Raw genomic sequence first — 20,427 nt, forward strand, 5'->3', positions numbered from 1 at the left:
TTACGAAAGAATTATAGTTCTATAAAGTCAAGAATGAAAGTCTGAAAACAAATACTCAAAAATTACACTGGTGTCTAACTCCAAGGGTAGGAGATTATAAAAGATTATATTTTTGTACTCTTCATTTGGATTTTATGTTGACATTTCTGTTGTGGATAATGTGGACATACCAAGTTATCCAGAAGTGCATCACTCAGTTATCATTCAAATTATTTGTAGTAAGAAATTAAAATCGTGTTTGCATTCATTAAAATTCCTCCATTATAATGGAGGAACAATATTGTGTTATACAACATTGAATCTATTGTCTTTTTTTAAAGTCTGTACATAGTTGGCATACAGAAAATATTTGGTGATTGAAGTATGGATGACCATTTCAGGAATTAGTCAAGTGTTAATAGGGAAAACACCCTTGGAGGGCCACAGAGATGTAGATTTAATGAAGAAACCAAGAGTCATCCTTCCCTGAATTGAATGGTCACCCTTCAGGGAAATTAGTGAGGTGTCAGTTAAGGTCTTTGGCCCATGTTTTTACTGGGTCATTTGTTTTATTATTGTTGACTTCTAAAATTCTGCCTTTGTTTGTCCTCTATCAGACATTTCTTTTGCAAATATTTTCTCCCTGTTTGTCCCTTCTCTTCTCAAACTTTTGACATTGGCTCCCACATAGCAAATACTTTTGATTTCAATGAAGTCCAACTTATTAATGATTTCATGGAGTGTGCCTTTGGTATTTTACCTAAAAAGTCATTGTCATACCCAAGGTCATCTATGTTTTTTCTTGTGTTCAGAAATTTTAACAGCTTAGTCTGTAAGTGATTTTTGAGTTAATTTTTCTGAAGGGTGTAAGGTTTGTATTTAGATTTTTTTTTGCGTGTTTATAATATATCCGATTGTTCCAGCACCATTCATTAAAGAGACTACCTTTATTTATTATTTTTTAAAGATTTATTTATTTATTAATACAAGCACTGGGTACAGTCAGAAGCACGGGAGGGTGAGGGAATTCACCAGAGCCAGAGCGGGGAGCAGAGCAGGCAGAAGGACCTAAGTACACTGCTGAGGGGAGCAGCGGGCGGCAGGAGAAGTCTGCGCGCCATGTGGGACCCTTGCCCGGTGGCTGGGGATTGAACCGGTGCTGCAGAGGCTGCGAGCAGCTTCGCAACCCAGCGCTCAACCACTGCGCCACCGGGGAGGTCCGAAGAGACTACCTTTAAACCATTGTTCGCCTTTCTCCTTTGTCAAAGATCAGTTGACTGTATTTATGTAGATTTATTCCTGAATTCTCTGTTGTGTTCCATTCTCCTATTTGTCTGCTCTTTTTCCAATACCACATTGTCTTAATTACTATAGCTTTATAATAAAGTCTTGAAGTCTGGTAGTGTCAATCTTCTGACTTTGTTCTTTTTCAATAATGTGTTGGCTATTATCAGTTTGTCAATGTCCTCAAAATAACTAACTGGAATTTTGATGGGGATTGCATTGAATCTATAGATCTAGTTGCAAAGAACTGATATATCATGACCACATTGACATTTCCTATTCAGGAACATGGAATATCTCTTCATTTATGTAGTTCTTTTGGTTTATCAATTTTGTAGTTTTCTTCAAGTAGATTTTGTACATATATTGTTAGATTTTATGCCTTAGTATTTCTCTTTTTCTGAGTGCCATTGTAAATGGTAATGCTTTTTTAAATTTCATATTCCATTGGTTCATGTTTGGTTTTAGTATGTTAACTTTATATTCTGGAACCTTCCTATAATTACACCTAAAGTATATTAGGATGGTGGTAGTCTCAGACATGTTATCTTCACTTGCATCTTTCTCCCACATGTATGCTTTCCTCTGCCTCCCATGTCTCCAGGTACCATGTAATGTGAGTTTGAATCTTCAATTATGTTATATAAAATAAAGTGATGAAACTAAGAAAAATGTTGAATATTGGAAGTAAGCTTATAAGATATAGGTGAAATTTGTAGAATATGTTATGTATAGATATGAGTAAGCTAGTAATTTGAGGAACAGAGAATTGAGAAGATGTACTAAATATATGTTGTAAATAAGCTGGTAACCTATAAAACATACCAAGATAAATAGAATATACCAAACCATCAAAGATTGCCTAATAACTTTCCTCCTCAAACTCTTCCAAAAAATTGAGGAAGAGGGAATCCTTCTAAACATATTTTATGGGGCCAGTTTTATTCTCATACCAAAAGCAGACAAGGTCTATAAACACACACACACACACACACACACACACCCTGCCCCACACACAACAAACTGTATATCAGTATCCCTCATAAACAAATATTTAAAACTCAACAAAATCAACAATATATTAAAAAGATTATGCACCATGACCAAGTGGGAGTTATTCCAGGAATACAAGGATGGTTCAACATAAGCATATCAGTCAATGTAATTCACATCAACAAAAGGAAAGATGAAAATCATATAATCATGTCATTAGAGGCAGAGAGCATTTGAGAAAAGTCAATACTCCTTTATGTAAAAATTCTCAATAAATAGATAGGCCAAATATGACAAACCCACAGCAAACATCATACTCATTGGTGGAAAAAAAGGTAACTTTTCCTCTAAGATCAGGTATAAGAAAAGATGTCTACTCATACTGTGACTATTACACATAGTATTGGAAATCCTCACCAGAGCAACTAGACGAGAAAGATACAAAAGAAACCCAAATTTGAAAAGAGAAGACTTCACTAAAAAAACTATTAAAAGCAATAAATCAGTAAAGCGGTGGGCTATCAAATCAATGTCCAAAAAAATCTGTCACGTTTCTACATGCAAAAAATTAACTAGAAAAGGAATAAATTAAAAAATCCCACTTAAAAATCACATCAAAGCAAAGTCCTTAGGAATAAACTTGACACAGATCAGGCATTATTAAAAGAAATAGAAGACATAAATAATATGAAAAGATATTCCATGTTCATGGATTAGAAGAATTAGTGTTATTAAAATGAACATCTTACTTTAAGTAAAACACAGACTTAATGGAATCCCTATCAAAAGGTCTATGGAATTTTTCATGGAAGTAGAATAAACTTTACTGAAATTTGTGTGAAACCACAAAAGACCCCAAAGAGCCAAAGTGATCCTGAGGGGAAAAAAAAAGGCAGATATTACACACCCAGACTTCAACCTATATTATAAGGTGTGTTCCCAAAGAGGATGGAATGAAAGACAGAAAAACAAACCATTGGCATGTTCTTTTCAGCAACATATTCCTCATGTGCGTTTGTGTGTATGATAAATGATTTTCTAACAAACTGCAAGAATTAAAATGCTTTACAACAAATTATAATTTTTTCTTTTTTAAGTAGGATTATACTAAAGAATTAGATTCATAATTTTGTCTTCATTTAGGCTCTCATCTCTGCTCATTTCTATTGAGATTTCACATTTAGTAACTGCCGCAAGGTCCAGAACATGTAGAAGTAAATTGTGATTAATGTCCAGCCTCAATTTATAACTGTAAATGTTGCCTATTACCAGGATTTTGCACTTTAAATATTATTCTTTTTCATTCTTAGTTGAAAAATGGCAAAAATAGAAACCGAAGATCACAGAGTATCACTTTCTCAATCTTCTTTATCACCCTTGATGAAAGCTACAGAGATATCACAGCAAAGCAACACTGAAGACACTTTAAATGGGTGTATGATGGATCCAATTTACAAATATAATTCAAGTGACTTAATGAGGTAAGAATATTCTTTCAGTAGCTTAAACTGAATTCTGAAGAAAGTAAAAATGCTTCTAGAAAGTTGTCCATGTAAATGTTCATTATTTAATGAAGATATCAATAATACTGTGGAGATATGCTGGGCTATGAAGGTTGTTTAGCCTGAGTCTTCAATTTTTTCTATTTCAAAGGAAGAAAAAAAGATGGATGATGCAATAAACATAAATTATCGCTTGGTTCTGGATAGGTAGCATAATGTTAATTGTAAATGTGGCAAGACAGATAATCTTTGCTATAACCCTCATTTTATCTGTTTATTTCTCAAAACAACACTGGGAGGAATGTAAGACAGATAATATTTTAATCATTTCCATTTTACCTATGAGGAAACAAATACCTAGAGAAGTTAATTAGCTTGACTAAGATCATACAGCTGGTAAGTAGAGAAAGCATGGTTTGATCTCTAATGGATCTAACTCCATAGCCAGAACCCTAAAACAACTGTATTCCACAGTGCTTTTCAGAAGCATTAAAAAAGAGGAACATGTATTTTTCCTGTACCTTTTTTCTATTAGAAAGTGAAAGAGGGCCTCCCTGGTGGCCCAAGGAATTAAGCAACACACTATGACACAATCTGCAGCCTCTGCTGCACAAGTTCATCCCCTGCCAGCCAGAGAGAAACCCACATGGCAAAGCAGACCTCTCCTGTCTCGCCCGCTGCTCCCCTCAGCAGTGTATTTTAGTCAGTCTGCCTTTTCTGTTCCCTACTCTGTCTCTGGTGAATCCTGTCACCCCCCGAGTCTCTGGCCTGTATCCCAGCTCTTGTATGCATAAATAAATAAATCTTTAAAAAAATAATAAAAAGTGAAAGAACTAAAAAGTATCTTTCAGGTTTTGATAAACTACTGATAAACTATTGGCTGGCTAAATGTGATGCCATAGTTTTTATAATAAAATATGGAGACTATAAAGGCATAAAAGGTAATATTCATAAATTTGGGATGAGGTTAATCTCCATATAAAAATGCCAGGTCATATCTGTTTCTGACATAGTTTGAGTGAGAGAGTGTGTGTGTGTGTGTGTGTTTGTGTGTGTGTGAGAGAGAGAGACTAAGTTTAAATGAGAGTGAAATATAGACTTCCATCTAATCTCTGTTTTGCATTATTTCTCTGAACTCCGAATGTATATTAGCCATCTGTGAGATTATTTACACAGTGTACTTGCTATATGACTAGATATTTTCTTAGAAAATCGTTACATTTTAGTTATATTGCAGAGGCATGAGTTACTTATACAATTCTTCCCAATAAGACGGTGGGAAAGATTATCTAAATAAAATTTTAAGTATTCCTTTGTACAAGTGCCAGTTACAATGTAATGTATATTTGCATGTTTTTATTACCTTTTAAATTTATTTTTACCAGTTTTCCTTTTGACGGTGATACTAAATTCATTTTTTATTTCACCTATTTTGTTCATTTTAGATACTTCATTTTTTTCCCATTAGAGTTAATTGTACTTTCATTTGATTGTTTCTTTCTGTTTTTGTTTTTGTTTTTTTTTTTCTAATTTTCTTACTTTGATTCTGAGTCTCTAAGTCTGGCTTTATTAGTCCTTTTAAAAATATGTCAGTCAGTCTTTTCATGTGACACTTTCCTGTAACCTTTTTAAAAATATATTTCAGTGTGCTTCTTTTATTTCTTTGTCTGACTCCTAACTTGTTTTCTGTGACAATTCCCTGTACCATCTGCTTGATTATGATGTACCTAGAAAATGAAGTAAGCCTTTTCTTGGCAATTGACTGGCAAAACACAATGTCCATGAAAATGAAGTAAATGATGAATTTCAAGAAAATGAGTTTCAACATGAAAAGGATGAAGTTCATAAAGGCTAATGGTGATCTAATATTCACTGAAATTGGTATGAGTATCAGAAAGAGGCAATTTTCTGTAAGAGTAAAGACATTTTCCACCTAACTGAAGTTAAAACTTCTATACTTTCATTCTTGTTTTTCTTACCTTTCTCCCACCATTTTGGGATCTTTTTATATGAATTACTAAAATATTATCTATTTGTTGACCCTTATATCATGGAGACAGCTCTTTTCTAATCACAAAATATGCCCACATATATTAAATCCATTCATTGCAACAATACTTATTACTTCATGTTCCTCTTATTATCTGAGGCTAATTTACTCTTTAATATATTTACATTATTCGCTGTTCTTTTTTCTTAAGTATATTTCTCTGCTATTCTCTATGCTACATTTGTTTGTAAAAGAGTGAAAACTGTTGTGCCAGAATCCTTCCCCCAACAGAAAAACTATCCACTAACAGTGTAATGATTTTGTGCCAGGAAATATTGTGCCAGGAAGTCTGATTCTTCTATTTTATAACTCCCCAACTGGAGGTCAGATGACTGGAAAAGAAGTAGTCACGAGAAGTGACTACTTGGGAAATAAGCACAAAAGAAATCTTTTCCTACCCAGCTGTAGTCTGATGAATTCCTAGGTGATCTGGAACAGGACACCAGCCTTTGCAAGATGACTGGCAGACGCTATTATTTATTGGTAATAGGTATCCTGGGAAATTCTGCCATGTTTATAATGGTACCTCTGAATGCTAAGTGAAAGATTGCTAAATTACAGTTACATTTTAAACTTAAGAAAATCTAATAAATCTCTTTTTATCCCACATATAATATGTATTGTTTTAATTTTTTTCTAACTGATGATCCTCTAAGATTATAATTTCATGATTTTTATAATAGAAACTTACAGTATATTTTAAAATCTTGTCAACAGCTGACTGTGTTACCACTCTTGTAGTTTAATCCTGAGGAGGCAAATTTGTTAAATGAGGATTTAAATCAGTTTTAAAAGTTAATTAACAGGGTGGCGCAGCGGTTGAGTGCTGGGCTGCGAAGCTGCCCGCAGCCTCTGCAGCGCCAGTTCGATCCCCAGCCCCTGGCGAGGGTACCACTTGGCGCGACAGATCTCTCCTGCCGCATCCGCTGCTCCCCTCAGCAGTGTATTTCTTCGTCAGTCTACCTGTTCTGCTCTCCCCTCTGACTCTGGTGAATTCTCTCACCCTCCTGCGCTTCTGACTGTACCCAGTGCTTGTATAATAAATAAATAAATCTTAAAAAAAAGTTAATTAACAACAATTTTTTCTTAAAGATTATCTGGATTTTGCTTTTTCTCGGACAAGTCTTGTTTTTAAGGAGACTAATGGCACTTTATCTAGTCATTTGCCTTTTTAATGATATTTTAGTTATCTTCAATCTCTTTAGTTGGAATGAAATACAAACATTTGGTTATATAACCTTTTCTAAGAACACTTTAAGTTTAGTAATTTCATTATTCTCAAGATGATCTCTGTTTCCTTGTACCATGGGACGGGCAATGGAAAAGAGTGAGGGGGAGACGGCAATACTGAAGGAAATGAGGAAATACCTTCACTGTTTTTGACTTCTGTTATCCAACAAATTATTTTCCTATCTCGTGATCTTTTAAGAGCTTTCCTTCAAGCTTCAAAAAAAATCTCTACAGAGCTAAATATTAAAAATATTTCCTTTTAATGGTTAAAAGACTAGACTACTGTTTCTTTTCGAAAATTTAAATTTCCTGGAAAAGATGTATGTGATATTTATAATCTCCCTCAATTTTAGATTTAAGATGTGCCTTATTTTTATTCCTTTGTACTTTTGCATAGCACAAGTATTCTTTTTCTTCCCTTTGGGTGGAATGATTTATGACTTCAGTCCTATCCTGAAATCTTAGAAATTGTTCTTCTTATTCAGAATATTCTTTATTTACAAAGGCAAACAAGATCAATTTAACAAACATTGAATATCTCATAGTGTGTGTGTGTGTGTCTGTATTTTTGAATACATGGTTATTATATAGTCATTGAGTTGTAAGTAAAAATTTGACATTATCTGTTGTAAAATAACTTGAAATTGTTCTGCAATTGGAATACCCTTACCAAATTAGACATATTTTCTTATGGTGCTGGAAATAAAATTTTGGAGAATCATTCACTTTTTATTATCATCACCTTTATAATTCAGTTTTTATGATGTTTACATCACATTTCATTAGAAAATCTGGCAATTGTAGAAGGCTATTTATATCTTCATTGGTTATTCATTTCATCAACTTGGAGAAAAGGAATGATAAAGTTTAATGAATTCTTCATGCTTTGTGTACTCCAGAGATTTTATAAAGTTTACATTCATCAAACATATTTGGGATTATTTCTTTTATTGGTTGCATTTCAGTAAACTGGTAATTATTATTTAATGTATTTAGGGTCACTTTCCTTTGTGTTTACATTTCTTACATGAATTTATTCTAATTAGAGTTTAATTACCATTAAAGTGGTCATGGGATAAAGATAAGTTTCACAAATGAAAATATTTTAAAAAATCCTCAATTTTTTTTTAAGATTTATGTATTTAAGCATACAAGAGCTGGGGTGTAGGCCAGTGGTGTGGGGGATGAGAGAAATCACCAGAGATAGAGAGGAGAGCAGACGGGCAGATCTACTGAAATATACTGCTGAGGGGAGCAGTGGGCAAGACAGGAGAGGTCTGCCGTGTCATGTGGATTAGCTCCTGGCCAGGGATTGAACTTGTGCTGCAGTGGCTGTGAATGGCTTCATAGTGCTGAGACTTAACCCCTTGTGCCACCAGGGAGGCCCAAATCCTCTATTCTTTATGAAGGTTTTAATGCTGTAAGAATATAAAGATGAGACGTGATGCTTGTCAACTATACAATATAAATAAATAATTGAGATGAAAATGGTTGACTTCATTTAGCAGAGACTACTAAATAATGAGGGATTAAAGAGTGGTTGTTATTTTTGATGTACTTCATTGTATATTATAAGTAATTGCTATCCATAAAAATTCTATGGCTTCCATGTAAGAAAAAGAGACAATTTGACAGGCAATACTGGTATGAAACAACAGCAAGTACAAATTCTTGGCAACTGTCATTATCCTGCTGTTGAATTCTCATCTAAACTGTGTGGTAACTTAGACCTGCATGTTTGTTATTGAACCATGATCTGTCAAAGTAGCCACACTTCCTACTTATGAATAGAATTATACCATATGCAGATTTCTTCCATAGAAATCTAAACTTAACAAGGTTACTTTTTGTTTTGAAAAGGAGGGATATAAAAACTTCATGTCATTTTATGCTTTATGCTGAAATTTCTGGTTAAATATTTCTCATTAACTAAAAGATATTAGTTTATGTTTTAAACATTATAAAAGTAATTCATGATTGGTAAAGATTTTGAATAAAACTAAGAGTAGCGCAAACATAATTTAGATTATTTTTTTTAAAAGATTTATTTATTTATTTATACAAGCACGGGGTACAGTCAGAAGCGCGGGAGGGTGAGAGAATTTACCAGAACCAGAGCGGGGAGCAGAGCAGGCAGAAGGACCTAAGTACACTGCTGAGGGGAGCAGCGGGCGGCAGGAGAGGTCTGTGCGCCATGTGGGACCCTCCTCCAGTGGCCGGGGAGCAGCTGGGGATGCAACCGGCACTGCAGAGGCCACGGGCAGCTTCACAACCCAGCGCTCAACTGCTGCGCCACCGGGGAGGCCCCATAATTTAGATTATTAATGTCCAGTACATTTAATGTGGTTTTCTCTATGTAGGTAGTAGAAAACTGATTGTTTCTACTATGAATAGAAAATAACAAAAAACTCAATTGAAAATGACTTTTTAAATGAGGAACATTCATCATCTCACACAACAAGAACTGCATAGCAGGGTTAAATTCAGTGGTTCAAGAGTGTTATCAGAGTCTGACTCTTTATCTTTTACTCTGTCATCCTCAGAATATTAGCTAGTTCCTTTTGCATGACACCTGCTGCTGCATGTCAAAAGATTCATCATGTATTCATTCAATAATCTCCAACTGAAGATGGATATTTGATAACTTATATCTCTTTTTAATTAGGATAACAATCCTGTCCCAGAGGACTTCTGTCTCTTTTGCTGTTTACTTAACTGCAACTTTCCTGCAAGGGAAAAGGGCATGTAAGAAGGATGAATCCTTGAATATAATTGAGGCTTTTTATCTAAGGGAAAAAACTGGGAAAATAAGTGTTAGATAAATAATCAACATTACCCACATTACTTGGCTTTGACTTTTTTATATTTTATTTGTTAAATTGTGTTTGTTTCTTTTCAGCAGCATTTTTGTGGCACATTTTTAAAATAGTATCTTAAAATTAAGGTAACATTGTTTTGCAGCACTGTATATGATTCAGAAATATAGGACCCCACTTCTTCGGGTGTATGATGCCATACCACATCCATCATCAAGGCACCCAGTCTTCCACCATAGTCCGTTGGCATGATATCATAATTACCAAACAGTAATTCTTGCATATCAAACTCCAATTGAGAGCCTCTGTCACTGTAAAAGATATAAAATATCTACCTTACCCTTGCAGAGTGGTATTTTAGAAAATCATCTGAAATAATATCAATCACAAAGCAAACATCTCTCAAGTATCAAAACAATACAACCAGAAGGAATGATTTAGAATAAAGAATGGCTAGAATCTTGTGGGGTTAACTCCTCCCATGTGTTTTCTCACTTGAACAGCTTTGTGGAGTCTTTCTCTGTGTTTCTAACCCCTGAATTTCTTCCTCACAGTAACCAGAACTTTTCCTTCATACTACTAAACGCAGTCAGTAATTAAAAATTTATGTATGTGACTATCTGGTTAATGTTTGTCTCTTCCACTAAGAATTATTGTATTATGGAAGGGGCTCTAGAAAACATAAGCAAATGAGTTCAGAATCATTTATTAAAAACATATTGAAAGATGTGCAGTAATGGTTATAGATTGGTTTAGTGAATACCTTGGCAAAAAGGTATACAGGTAAGAACTGTGGAAGACAATGTATTGCAGTTAAAGACAAAGGATATTACAGGTAGGCAATAGCAGCACTAATTAGTAGAAGTCTTTAGATATGAGATCGACAAGTATCACTTCAGGAGTTTTCCTCAAATTGCTAAGATTTACTAATGCTATTAAAGCAGAAAATGAGAAGAAAAATTGCTCCTGTCAAAACTAGAGTCATACCCTTAAATCTTATCATGGTCTATTTATCTGATTTTTCTGTACTTCTCCCTGAGTATATTTTCTTATACTTCTACACTTCAAATCTTTATTTTGTTTTTGCTTTGTGAAGCAAAAATTGTAAATTAGATTTAATGAAAATCTCAGAAATTAAAGCATATTTACATACTAGCTTGGGATATAAAGGAGTTTCAAAATTCTATAATGTATAAGACCTATCCCTGATAATGCCGTTGATTGTAATATGAAGCCAAATGTAGACAAGGTATATAGTACTATTGGAGAAAACCAGAAAAGCTTAATCTTTTTATTTACCTTCCATTTACAGTCATTTTATTATCGGTAGAAATTTGTTGAAAAGATTCATTTATCTAATGTTTTATAGTTTCTAATTAACTGATTTTGGCATATTTTACTTTATCTCCCCCTAAACACATGCAATTCTTAAATATTTACATATTTCATATAGATATAGACACCCATAACTATATTTCCTCTTGTCCTTTATATTACCTAATTTCTAAAGAATTATTCAAATTGCTAAGATAGACCTGATACTGATAATAAACTAATTCAGAAATGTAGTTTTTAAAAAAGAAAATACTAGAACACACATTCAAGTTAATCCCTTTTTCCTTCCCTCTTTAAAATATCCAGTTTAGGAAGTAATTTGTTCTCAAAATATTTTTTCTTAAAGTTTCTCTTTGGATTTGCCATCAGAATCTGTTGTATAATTTGTCTAAATTTCCTCAGTATTGAATAATGAGAAAATTTAAATTTAAGTAATCCCATTTCCAGAAAATAGAATATTTGGATCTTATTATTATGATGGGGTTAAAATTATCATGTTGGTATTTTTTTGCATCAAAGAGCACCATCCTACCATGTAACCTGTATGTCTTCGGGCCAACATTGACAGCCAACTACTGGGCCAACTAGTCCAAAGACTGGGCTTACAATCACAATGATATATTCTTATGTTTCTTTCTGATTAGATGTGTGACTAATATTAAAATAAGCAGAAAAATCAGAATAGTCTGTGAGTAGTAGATAGGCTATGTAGTGTAAAAGACTTCTGGTAGTGATTTAAATTGTGTAATGTCCTTTAGTGTTTTCTCAATCTATATATAGTGTCTCTACTTATCTCAGTATCATTATACTAATAAAAGTCTTGCAAGGTCCCTGCCTAATGTTTTTCAGTTTTGGGAGATATTAAAGAGCCCACCTTACCTTGTCTCCTCTGAACATCATTCTACTGCCTCATCCATAGCTTTTGGAACATTAATGTGTACTTTTTTCATCCACAGGTTTGCAGTGTCTTGTATCACTTAGCTTGAAGGTTCTATCCACATGGGTATCTGGTACTGGATAGTAATGAAATTAGTTTTTGGGGAAATGAATGTGAATCATAAAGACAGAATCACAAAGACAGTATCATAAAGGCAATCATATTCCACAGTAGCGTGGAATAGCAATGTGGAAATACGTTAAGGGAAGTTGTTAGTAGAAGCCATGAGAAGTGAGGAGGTTAGAGGAAGCTTTGGCCATAATGATGTAGGAAGAGGAAGCAGGAAACCACAGAAGGAGAGATGAATTTGCGGAGTCAAAACACATAGCAGTCTCTTAGCATTGTTATGAAATCATTGCATATCCTGGAGAGCAGTGAATGAGTTTGTGATTTTCTTTGTGCTCTGCTGGAGTGGTTTTATTTCCTTGGCTTTCTCTATATCCTGGTAATAAGTTCTATCACCTGAAATTCAAATGTATGTTTGTTCCCCACAAGCTGAACTACTCTACCATCTTTAGTTCCAATATTATTTTAATTTAAAGAGTTTGTTTAATTCCCATGTGAGACAAGTTAGCTTTACCATGTTCTGTGACTGTCCTTTCACACATCTAATAGCTAGGCAACACATCATTTATTGTAAGAAGAATATAAGAACTAGTACAAACTGGTCATCAAAGTTTATGAAATAAAGCCAGAAACACAATTCAATCTTTTTTACCATTTACCAGGCAAATCTCACATAATTTATTGTCTTAATCCTATCAGAATCATTGGAGTTGGGGGATGGAAAGGGAGAGAGTTTCCCAAAAGGATTCAGTGCTGTTGCCAGAAAACAAAAGATACATTGGTAAAAACAAAGAGCAACCCCTGCTTAGTTAGGTTGGGAAAGGCAATATATACTTGATAAAATATTACATTCTAGTGAAATCTATAAAGGCCATATATAGCAACCTAGGAAAATGGCTTAAAAGAAATTAAAAAGACAAAGTAAAGGCCATAACAAGAACCAGAAAGGCAGATTAGAGAACAAGGTTGGATGGGCCCCATCAAAAGAATTAGAAAGGCAGATTAGCAAGGTCTGGTGGGCTCCATAAATAAAAAAAAAAAAAAAAGAAAGAAAAAAACAATGTATTAAATTGAAGGTACATGATTGAAACTTTGAAATATGGAAAGATAATGACCTTTCACTTTGTGGTGGTAGTATATGGATTATTGCATAAAGTTACATTTGTCAAATATTTGACAATAAACAAAATGTATTCATTAAAAAAAGAAACTGCATTCTGCATTTAAATAAATAATTCCTTTTTGTCTTTACATGAGAATTTGTTCCCTAAGTAACTATTTATGGAACTGTTTATGAGATTTGCATATCTTTCCTTCTGGCTGTTCACTGCCCTTCCTCCAGGTGGATGAACGTGGTGACCATTTACAGCTCCATTGCTGTTGCTGCAGAAGCACTGCCACCATGACATGAATACTGTCACATACCACAGCCCTCAAATTCTGAGTAGCTCAGATGTTCTGTAGGGAAGTCCACATTTACAAAATCTAAAGTCTAGTGATCTATTCAAGACACTGTTTGCCACTGTTTTGAACCTGGGTAGAGCCTCAGATTGTAGAAATGGCCACTCTTCTCCCCAGTGCTGTCTGTGCTCAGTGGAAGGCTGGCTTGCATAGAAACAAGTGATGATAACAATAATAACAAACTGCATTTGCTGGGATCTCAGTATTTTACCTCCTGGGTCAGCACGTGCACGTGCACACACACTCACACACACAATCTTCCCTGTAGCATGTGACTACCTTTCCCTCTTTCAGAGGAAACAGGCATTTTATGCAAGTTTTACACATTTGTGAAATGAGAAGGGCAGGCTAGACGATATAATTTTGATTATAATGACATTTGAAAAAAACTTAGGGAAGGTATTGTCTGTGCCAAGCTTACTGTACTAAGCTTACATTATTTTATAATTGGAAACTAGCTAATTGGAAAGAGATAGATTTGCTTTGTATAAAAATAGTCCCAGGTCCAGTAATACATGGATACTGACTCTTCTTTATACCTAATGATCACACAGCTCAACATTCTCAAATATGTTAAAGCTTGTTTTACTTTATTATACCAATAAATAGTTCATTTAAATACTACTCCAGCTTTATAGAATGTAGGATGACCAATAGTCCTGGTTTGTGTGAGATGGTAGGACTTCTCAGGAGGAGTGACTTTAAATACCAAAGCTAGGTCAGTCCTGAGCAAACTAGCATGAGTCATTTACCCTAATCCCACCTCTGCTGTTAAGCCCTTACCAACTTTATTCGAGTCACACTAAGTTTACCTTCAATGAATTCTTTTTGTATTTAAAATTTATACCTACTCAATGAATTAAAATGTTTACTTACATTATTTCAAGCATTACACAAGCTTTCTTCTTTAAAAAGTAGAACAGTTAAGTTTAATGGTTTTATTTTAGGATAGGCTTGTTTCAATTTTCCATTCTGTTTACTTACTATGTGAGTTTGAGCAAGTTAATTAGTCTCTCTGAGGCTTAGTATCTTAAATCTGTAAAATGGGATAAAAAGAGTTGTTTTTTCCCCCCACTTCCCAGGAGTATTGTAAGGATTAAACAAGGTAAAGGCTAAGTGTATAGTATTGTTTTCTAGCATACAGCATACAATTTGTTAGTATACTGTAGTTAGTAAGTTATTACAAACCAGTTTCCTGTATTCTCCATGCATTGTTATTTTTTTTTCCCAGGGAATTTAAGTCATCCCAGGCAAAAGCAGTTATTAAAACTACTGAAGATTACTTGCAGCCTCAGTTTGGCCCCAACAGACTTTTGCATTCAGCGGCAATATCAGAAGGGTCAGGACTTCAAGATTGTTCCACACATCAAACAGCATCAGATCACAGCCATGATGAAAAATCAGACCTAGACAGCTACAAATCAAACAGTAAAAACAATTCTTGTTTTATATCATCATCCAAGAGAAACAGACCTGTCAGTGCTCCTGTGGGTCAACTGAGGTAATCAAAGCTGTTCTCTGTTCTTTTTAACTGACTGTTGAAGCTCTTTCCTTTAAGCAGAATTTATAATGATTCAGTTGACTATTTCAGACATTAACATGTAACACATCTCTAGGGTTTTGTTTCTGTTTTTGTTTTGTTTATTTTTTTTTCCTATGAAAGCACTGAAGTAGAATGCTGCTAATTACACTTGTGGAAAACATGAGATACACTTCAACCTGGATAATAGGGAACACTGAAAAGAATATCAAAGCCAGAATCAAACTAGGATCATGACATATTTTTGGCTAATGGATATGTATTTTGAGCTATAAATGTATACTTTTGATAGTGAACCAATATTTAAAAACAAAAATCAAATTGAAATGAGTTTATTGTAGAACCATTTTGTGTGTATGTTTTCATATTGAAACTGTTATTGTTTTGTTTATGGAAGGCAGAAATTGTTGGTAAAAACAAAAAAACGAATAAACTGGTACTTCCATAATTTTTTTATTTGAATTGATGAACATATTGTGATTTTCATTTATGTAAAGTTTTTATTTCAAAATGTTTGCTTCCGTGGCATTAATAATTAACAGGGCTAGAGAACACTAAAGTCAAAATTTTTATATTAGTCATTTATCATGTACTTTAGCATGGAAAATATTGAGAATTAAAACTGTTTTTGACTAAAGACAAACTTAGAAATCTTTTGCTTCCCCCAAGAAATTTTAAATGAAAGCAATTTAAATTAACTTTACAATAAAAAAATTTAGTTATAATCTATATATATTTCAGGTCTTTTTTAAAAGATAAAAAACTTTGATAAACATGATAACCTTATAGAAAATATTAACTATTTACTATTTCATGACATTACAAAACATATTGCTATTTTTTGCTTTCTATCAGAACATAGTAAGTATACATGCAATTTTAAAATGAATGTTATATTTTATAAATAAAATGATGAAAATGGTTTATTCTGACATATGTGTCTTATATGACTATTTTGGATTAACTGTTTTTAATTATTTTTAAATATTTACATGGGTATGAGCAATCTTATGCTAAGAAGTTATTTTAAGGAGTATTTATATACACAGGAACAATCATTCAGTCTTCTATCTGTAAAAATATCCAGGATATTTATCTAATGTTTTTACTAATTAATGTGCACCAATTTTTGTGATTTTTTTTTTCTTTAGACTTAAGAAGATCTCATCTTTAAAATCCCTGTCAGCCCAGAATTGGCATAAATTGTCTCAAAGACACAAACTTCAACCAAGAGTGATTAGAGCAACAGCTTACAAAAATGGATCTAGAACAGTCTTTGCCAAAGTTACTGTATCAACCATCACCTTGGTAACTTGTGTTCAGAAGTTTTCAGTACTGTATTTCTTCTCTTACTCTCTTTATCATATAAAAAATGAAAAATATGTTGTTAATCTTTTTTTAGTAATATAAATCTTTAAATTGCCCACATATACATAAATTTCACAGCTTTTCATTACTTTTCTTTTTTAAATGAATGTATAAGAATTATGCTCGAATAAACAGGCAAAATAGCTTTCTGTCTTGTAGTTATTATACTGACTGAACATTTAAACACTAAAATTAGAAAATCATTAGATATTCTTGGTGCTATAATTTAAATTTTATTTGTATTTTCAACTGCTAGAAAATAATTATTTTGGCCAAGTTACTTGAGTTACTTAACTTGGCAAGTGACTGGATGGTTACTATGTTGATCATTAGCACCTTTTGTTTCATGGAAATGTGTTACTTTTATTGTCCTAAATCACTGTCTCTTACCTCTTGTTTTCTTCTAGTTGCTGGAGGAGTGCACAGAAAAGCTGAATCTGAACATGGCCGCACGACGAGTGTTCTTGGCAGACGGCACAGAAGCCCTCGAACCTGAAGATATACCCCGTGAAGCCGACATTTATGTTTCTACAGGAGAGCCCTTTTTAGATCCATTCAAAAAAATTAAAGGTAAAAAAGAGAAAAAAATTACCCTACCCCCACACAGTAAATTGCTTAAGGGGTGCAATTGAAAAATGATTTTCATCCTGTCTTTTTTGCATGGTTTAACAAAACTAATGTTTACGCATTTACAGCTCAGTAAGAGGATAATGTGCTTAATGAAAGAAAAATCCACTGACAGCCACGTTTATTGCCCTTCATTAGCATTGGTGCTTAATTTAATATAGATCTGAATAGACATTAGGGAGCCTGCAGGAGGTTAAATGGTGAAAATATAATAAATTAAATCAGAGATTATTGAATTTACTGTTTAGTTTCTGTGACACCCAACAGACTTAATTCATTAGATTTATTCTCTCAGAAAATAGTTTGAAGTTTCAAGTATCATTTCTTCATTTGCACTGTTGATCGTTTTTTCAGATGCATTAACATAATTTTGAAAATGTGGCCAGTAATGAACATATAATTCTTACATACCTGTGATTTTCCTAAATTTTTTTATAAGATAAATGCTGCTGCTTAATAATTTTTATTTTATAATGTATTTATGTATTGTTAGACAGATTTGTGGGTAAGGTCTTTTTTTAAGCCCATTGTCTAACATTACAGAAATGTGGAGATTTTCTAAAATAAAAAATAACATTTTCTTTACTGGGAAAAATATTTTAATAGAAAAATAAAAGTACCATTACTATCTAAGCATATTGTTTTAAGCATGTCCTACCCAGAGTCTGTTATCAAGTGCTGTGTATGTTAATCACATTCAAATGACATAAGAACTTTGCCATAAAAATTCAGCATGTCTAACTACTGTATGCTCCTATGTTTTTTATATTTTACTAGAATTTTTTTTTTTTGCAACTGCTATAAAGCTGGTGAATCAAAGGCAAGTCTAGGCAGTAATTGCATAAGTAGAGGAAAAGTAATTCTGGAGTTCATTACAGATGAGGTGATGAAAATTCTTCTTTTATTAATGTTATTATATGAAATTATACAGGATTTCTATTCCTTTGATATTACTTGATTATCAGGAAATAAATAGCTTACTGAAATCAAAAGGAAATTCAAGATAATTTCATCCTTGTAAAGAAACTTGTTGCTGCAATACTCAGTTAAAAACAGCCTAGGGGATAGTGTAGTCCCATTTATTCTTTTTCAAATTTTACTTTAACTTTAGAATATGATGCTTTTATTTTATATTCTTTGAATCATCTGCTTGTATAAAAGCATGGGTCTTTGTGGGTAAATATTTCTATGAGTTTTTTATATTCAGATATTTATCTAATGAGTACTTCATTAAGATCCTTGATTATTTTTATTAATAAGAAATACTTGCCTTTCATGTGATAATGGTGTTGTAAAAGAGATAAATAAACAATAATTGTGCTTCTTAGAAAATCTCCTGGACATATATGCTTAAAATAACAATTTTATACACATGACTAAGCTTAGTGGATGATTTTTTAATGTACAAACTAATTTCCTCCTACTTTGGTCTTCTCTTTTGTCCTTTTTAAAGCCAAGTCCAGAACAAAAAAACTTCTCTGCTTTGTCTGCATATCTTTGGCTGTGTTTCATTGTGACATGCACTGCTGTTCTTTTAGCACCAAAATGTTGGCACACACTCCTGAAAATTTCACACCATCTCTTGCTGGATCAGCAAGCTTAACCCACCAAAATCTGGTGTTGTGCAATGGTTTTTGACTGATAATCAATCTTTATGCTGCTCGACAGTTGTTGCTGGGACACGGAGTAGAGCAGGTGGCAGATGTGCCTTGTCTTTTGAGAAAAGAAATTGTAGGTGAGCTTGGACACAGCCTAGCATATCACATGTCCATTAAAAAGACTTAGGATAAGTATAATGGGGGAAAAAGCCACTTGTCTATTTTAAGCTGAGAGATAAGCCTAAAGACTGATACTTGGTTTCTTTCAGAACATTAAGAAGATGAATGTACATAAGTGTTTACATGTATATCATAACCTTTAACATGATTTAGCTATTAAGAGGAACATGGGAAGATTATATATATCACCCATATATTCACGTATACCTTTTGAAGTCAGGTTAACATTACCTTTCTTGCATGTGTTTATGGATAAATCAATACTTTTTCAACTTGTCACAAATATTCCATAAAAATAAAACATGTATGAATAGCTTTGAAGGTGGTAGATGAATTTAGAGTAAGGAAGAACTCTCAGAAGTTGTAAAATTGAATATTGTAACGCTAAATAAGGCAAAAAAAGTTGGTAGAATTGGGTGTACTCTGTTTCGTTGTAAATGAGCCTGAATATGTTATATACATTAGCCAACAGATATTAGAATCAGTAATTGGTCATTATTTTAATGTGCTGATTTTCATTCATTTACCATTCATTGAGAATCTACATTACATGGCAGGTAAAATGCCAGATCAGAGACAGATAAAAAAAGGGGTTCATGGTCTGACTTCTTTCATCATTTGATTTTAAACTCCTTTCAATTCAATTCAATCTAAATTTAAACTAATACATATTTATTAAATATCTACTCTGTTCCTAGTCCTGGCATAGTGAGAGAAGTCCTAGTCTTTCTGGAGTTTAAACAGGGTGAATGCTGTAGTTCTTAAAAGTGAAAACACTAGTCAAAAATATAAACCAAATCCATCCTCCAAAGGAAAATTTACTTCAGACTCAGGAAGGTCAAATAAATCGTGTATATTTTGGCAATTGTATTTTTGCACTTTAGTCTTGTTCTTTCGAGAGGGAGTATAGATAGTGAAAATTACTTTGGAATTGTTTCCACATTTGATGAGATAGGAAAAGTCCTACAAAATATCTGTGATTTTCAACTGTTTTACCACTCCTTTTGAGTATCACGGTTGACAACCACTGGCACTGGACTTAATAGAAAGTGAGAGAGCTATTCATCTCATACCTCAAAACACAAAGCGTTCATATAGAGGTCAGGTCAAGGTCAAGACTGACTTGAAGCATTCACTTTGGAAATGCAATATTAGAATAATTCTTATATTTTGAAGTTGACTGCTTAAATAGAAACATTAAACATGTATGGGGAAAATAGAAATTTTTTTTAAAGATTTATTTATTTATACAAGAACTGGGTACAGTCAGAAGTGCGGGAGGGTGAGAGAATTCACCAGAGCCAGAGCAGGGAGCAGAACAGGCAGAAGGACTGAGGTACACTGCTGAGGGGAACAGCGGGCGGCAGGAGAGGTCTGTGCGCCATGTGGGACTCTCGCCCAGAGGCCAGGGATCGAACCAGCGCTGCAGAGGCTGCAGGCAGCTTTGCAACCCAGCGCTCA

The 20,427-nt window shown here is 33.5% G+C and overlaps 1 protein-coding gene across 1 annotated transcript in view; it reads left to right on the forward strand.

Moving 5' to 3' along the window:
• Window positions 1-3,573: 3,573 nt before the first annotated feature.
• The window catches only part of DCDC1 (doublecortin domain containing 1), a gene marked incomplete at its 5' end in the record, with an annotated part of 338,819 nt that continues 321,965 nt past the window's right edge, over window positions 3,574-20,427 (forward strand). The window contains 4 exons of the mRNA XM_084250604.1: window positions 3,574-3,737; window positions 14,885-15,154; window positions 16,345-16,501; window positions 16,969-17,131. Coding sequence (XP_084106730.1) covers window positions 3,574-3,737; window positions 14,885-15,154; window positions 16,345-16,501; window positions 16,969-17,131 — 754 coding nt within the window. The remainder of the gene's footprint in view (window positions 3,738-14,884; window positions 15,155-16,344; window positions 16,502-16,968; window positions 17,132-20,427) is intronic.

Source organism: Talpa europaea (assembly GCF_964194135.1).
Source record: "Talpa europaea genome assembly, chromosome: 1".
Classification (NCBI taxonomy): Eukaryota; Metazoa; Chordata; class Mammalia; order Eulipotyphla; family Talpidae; genus Talpa; species Talpa europaea.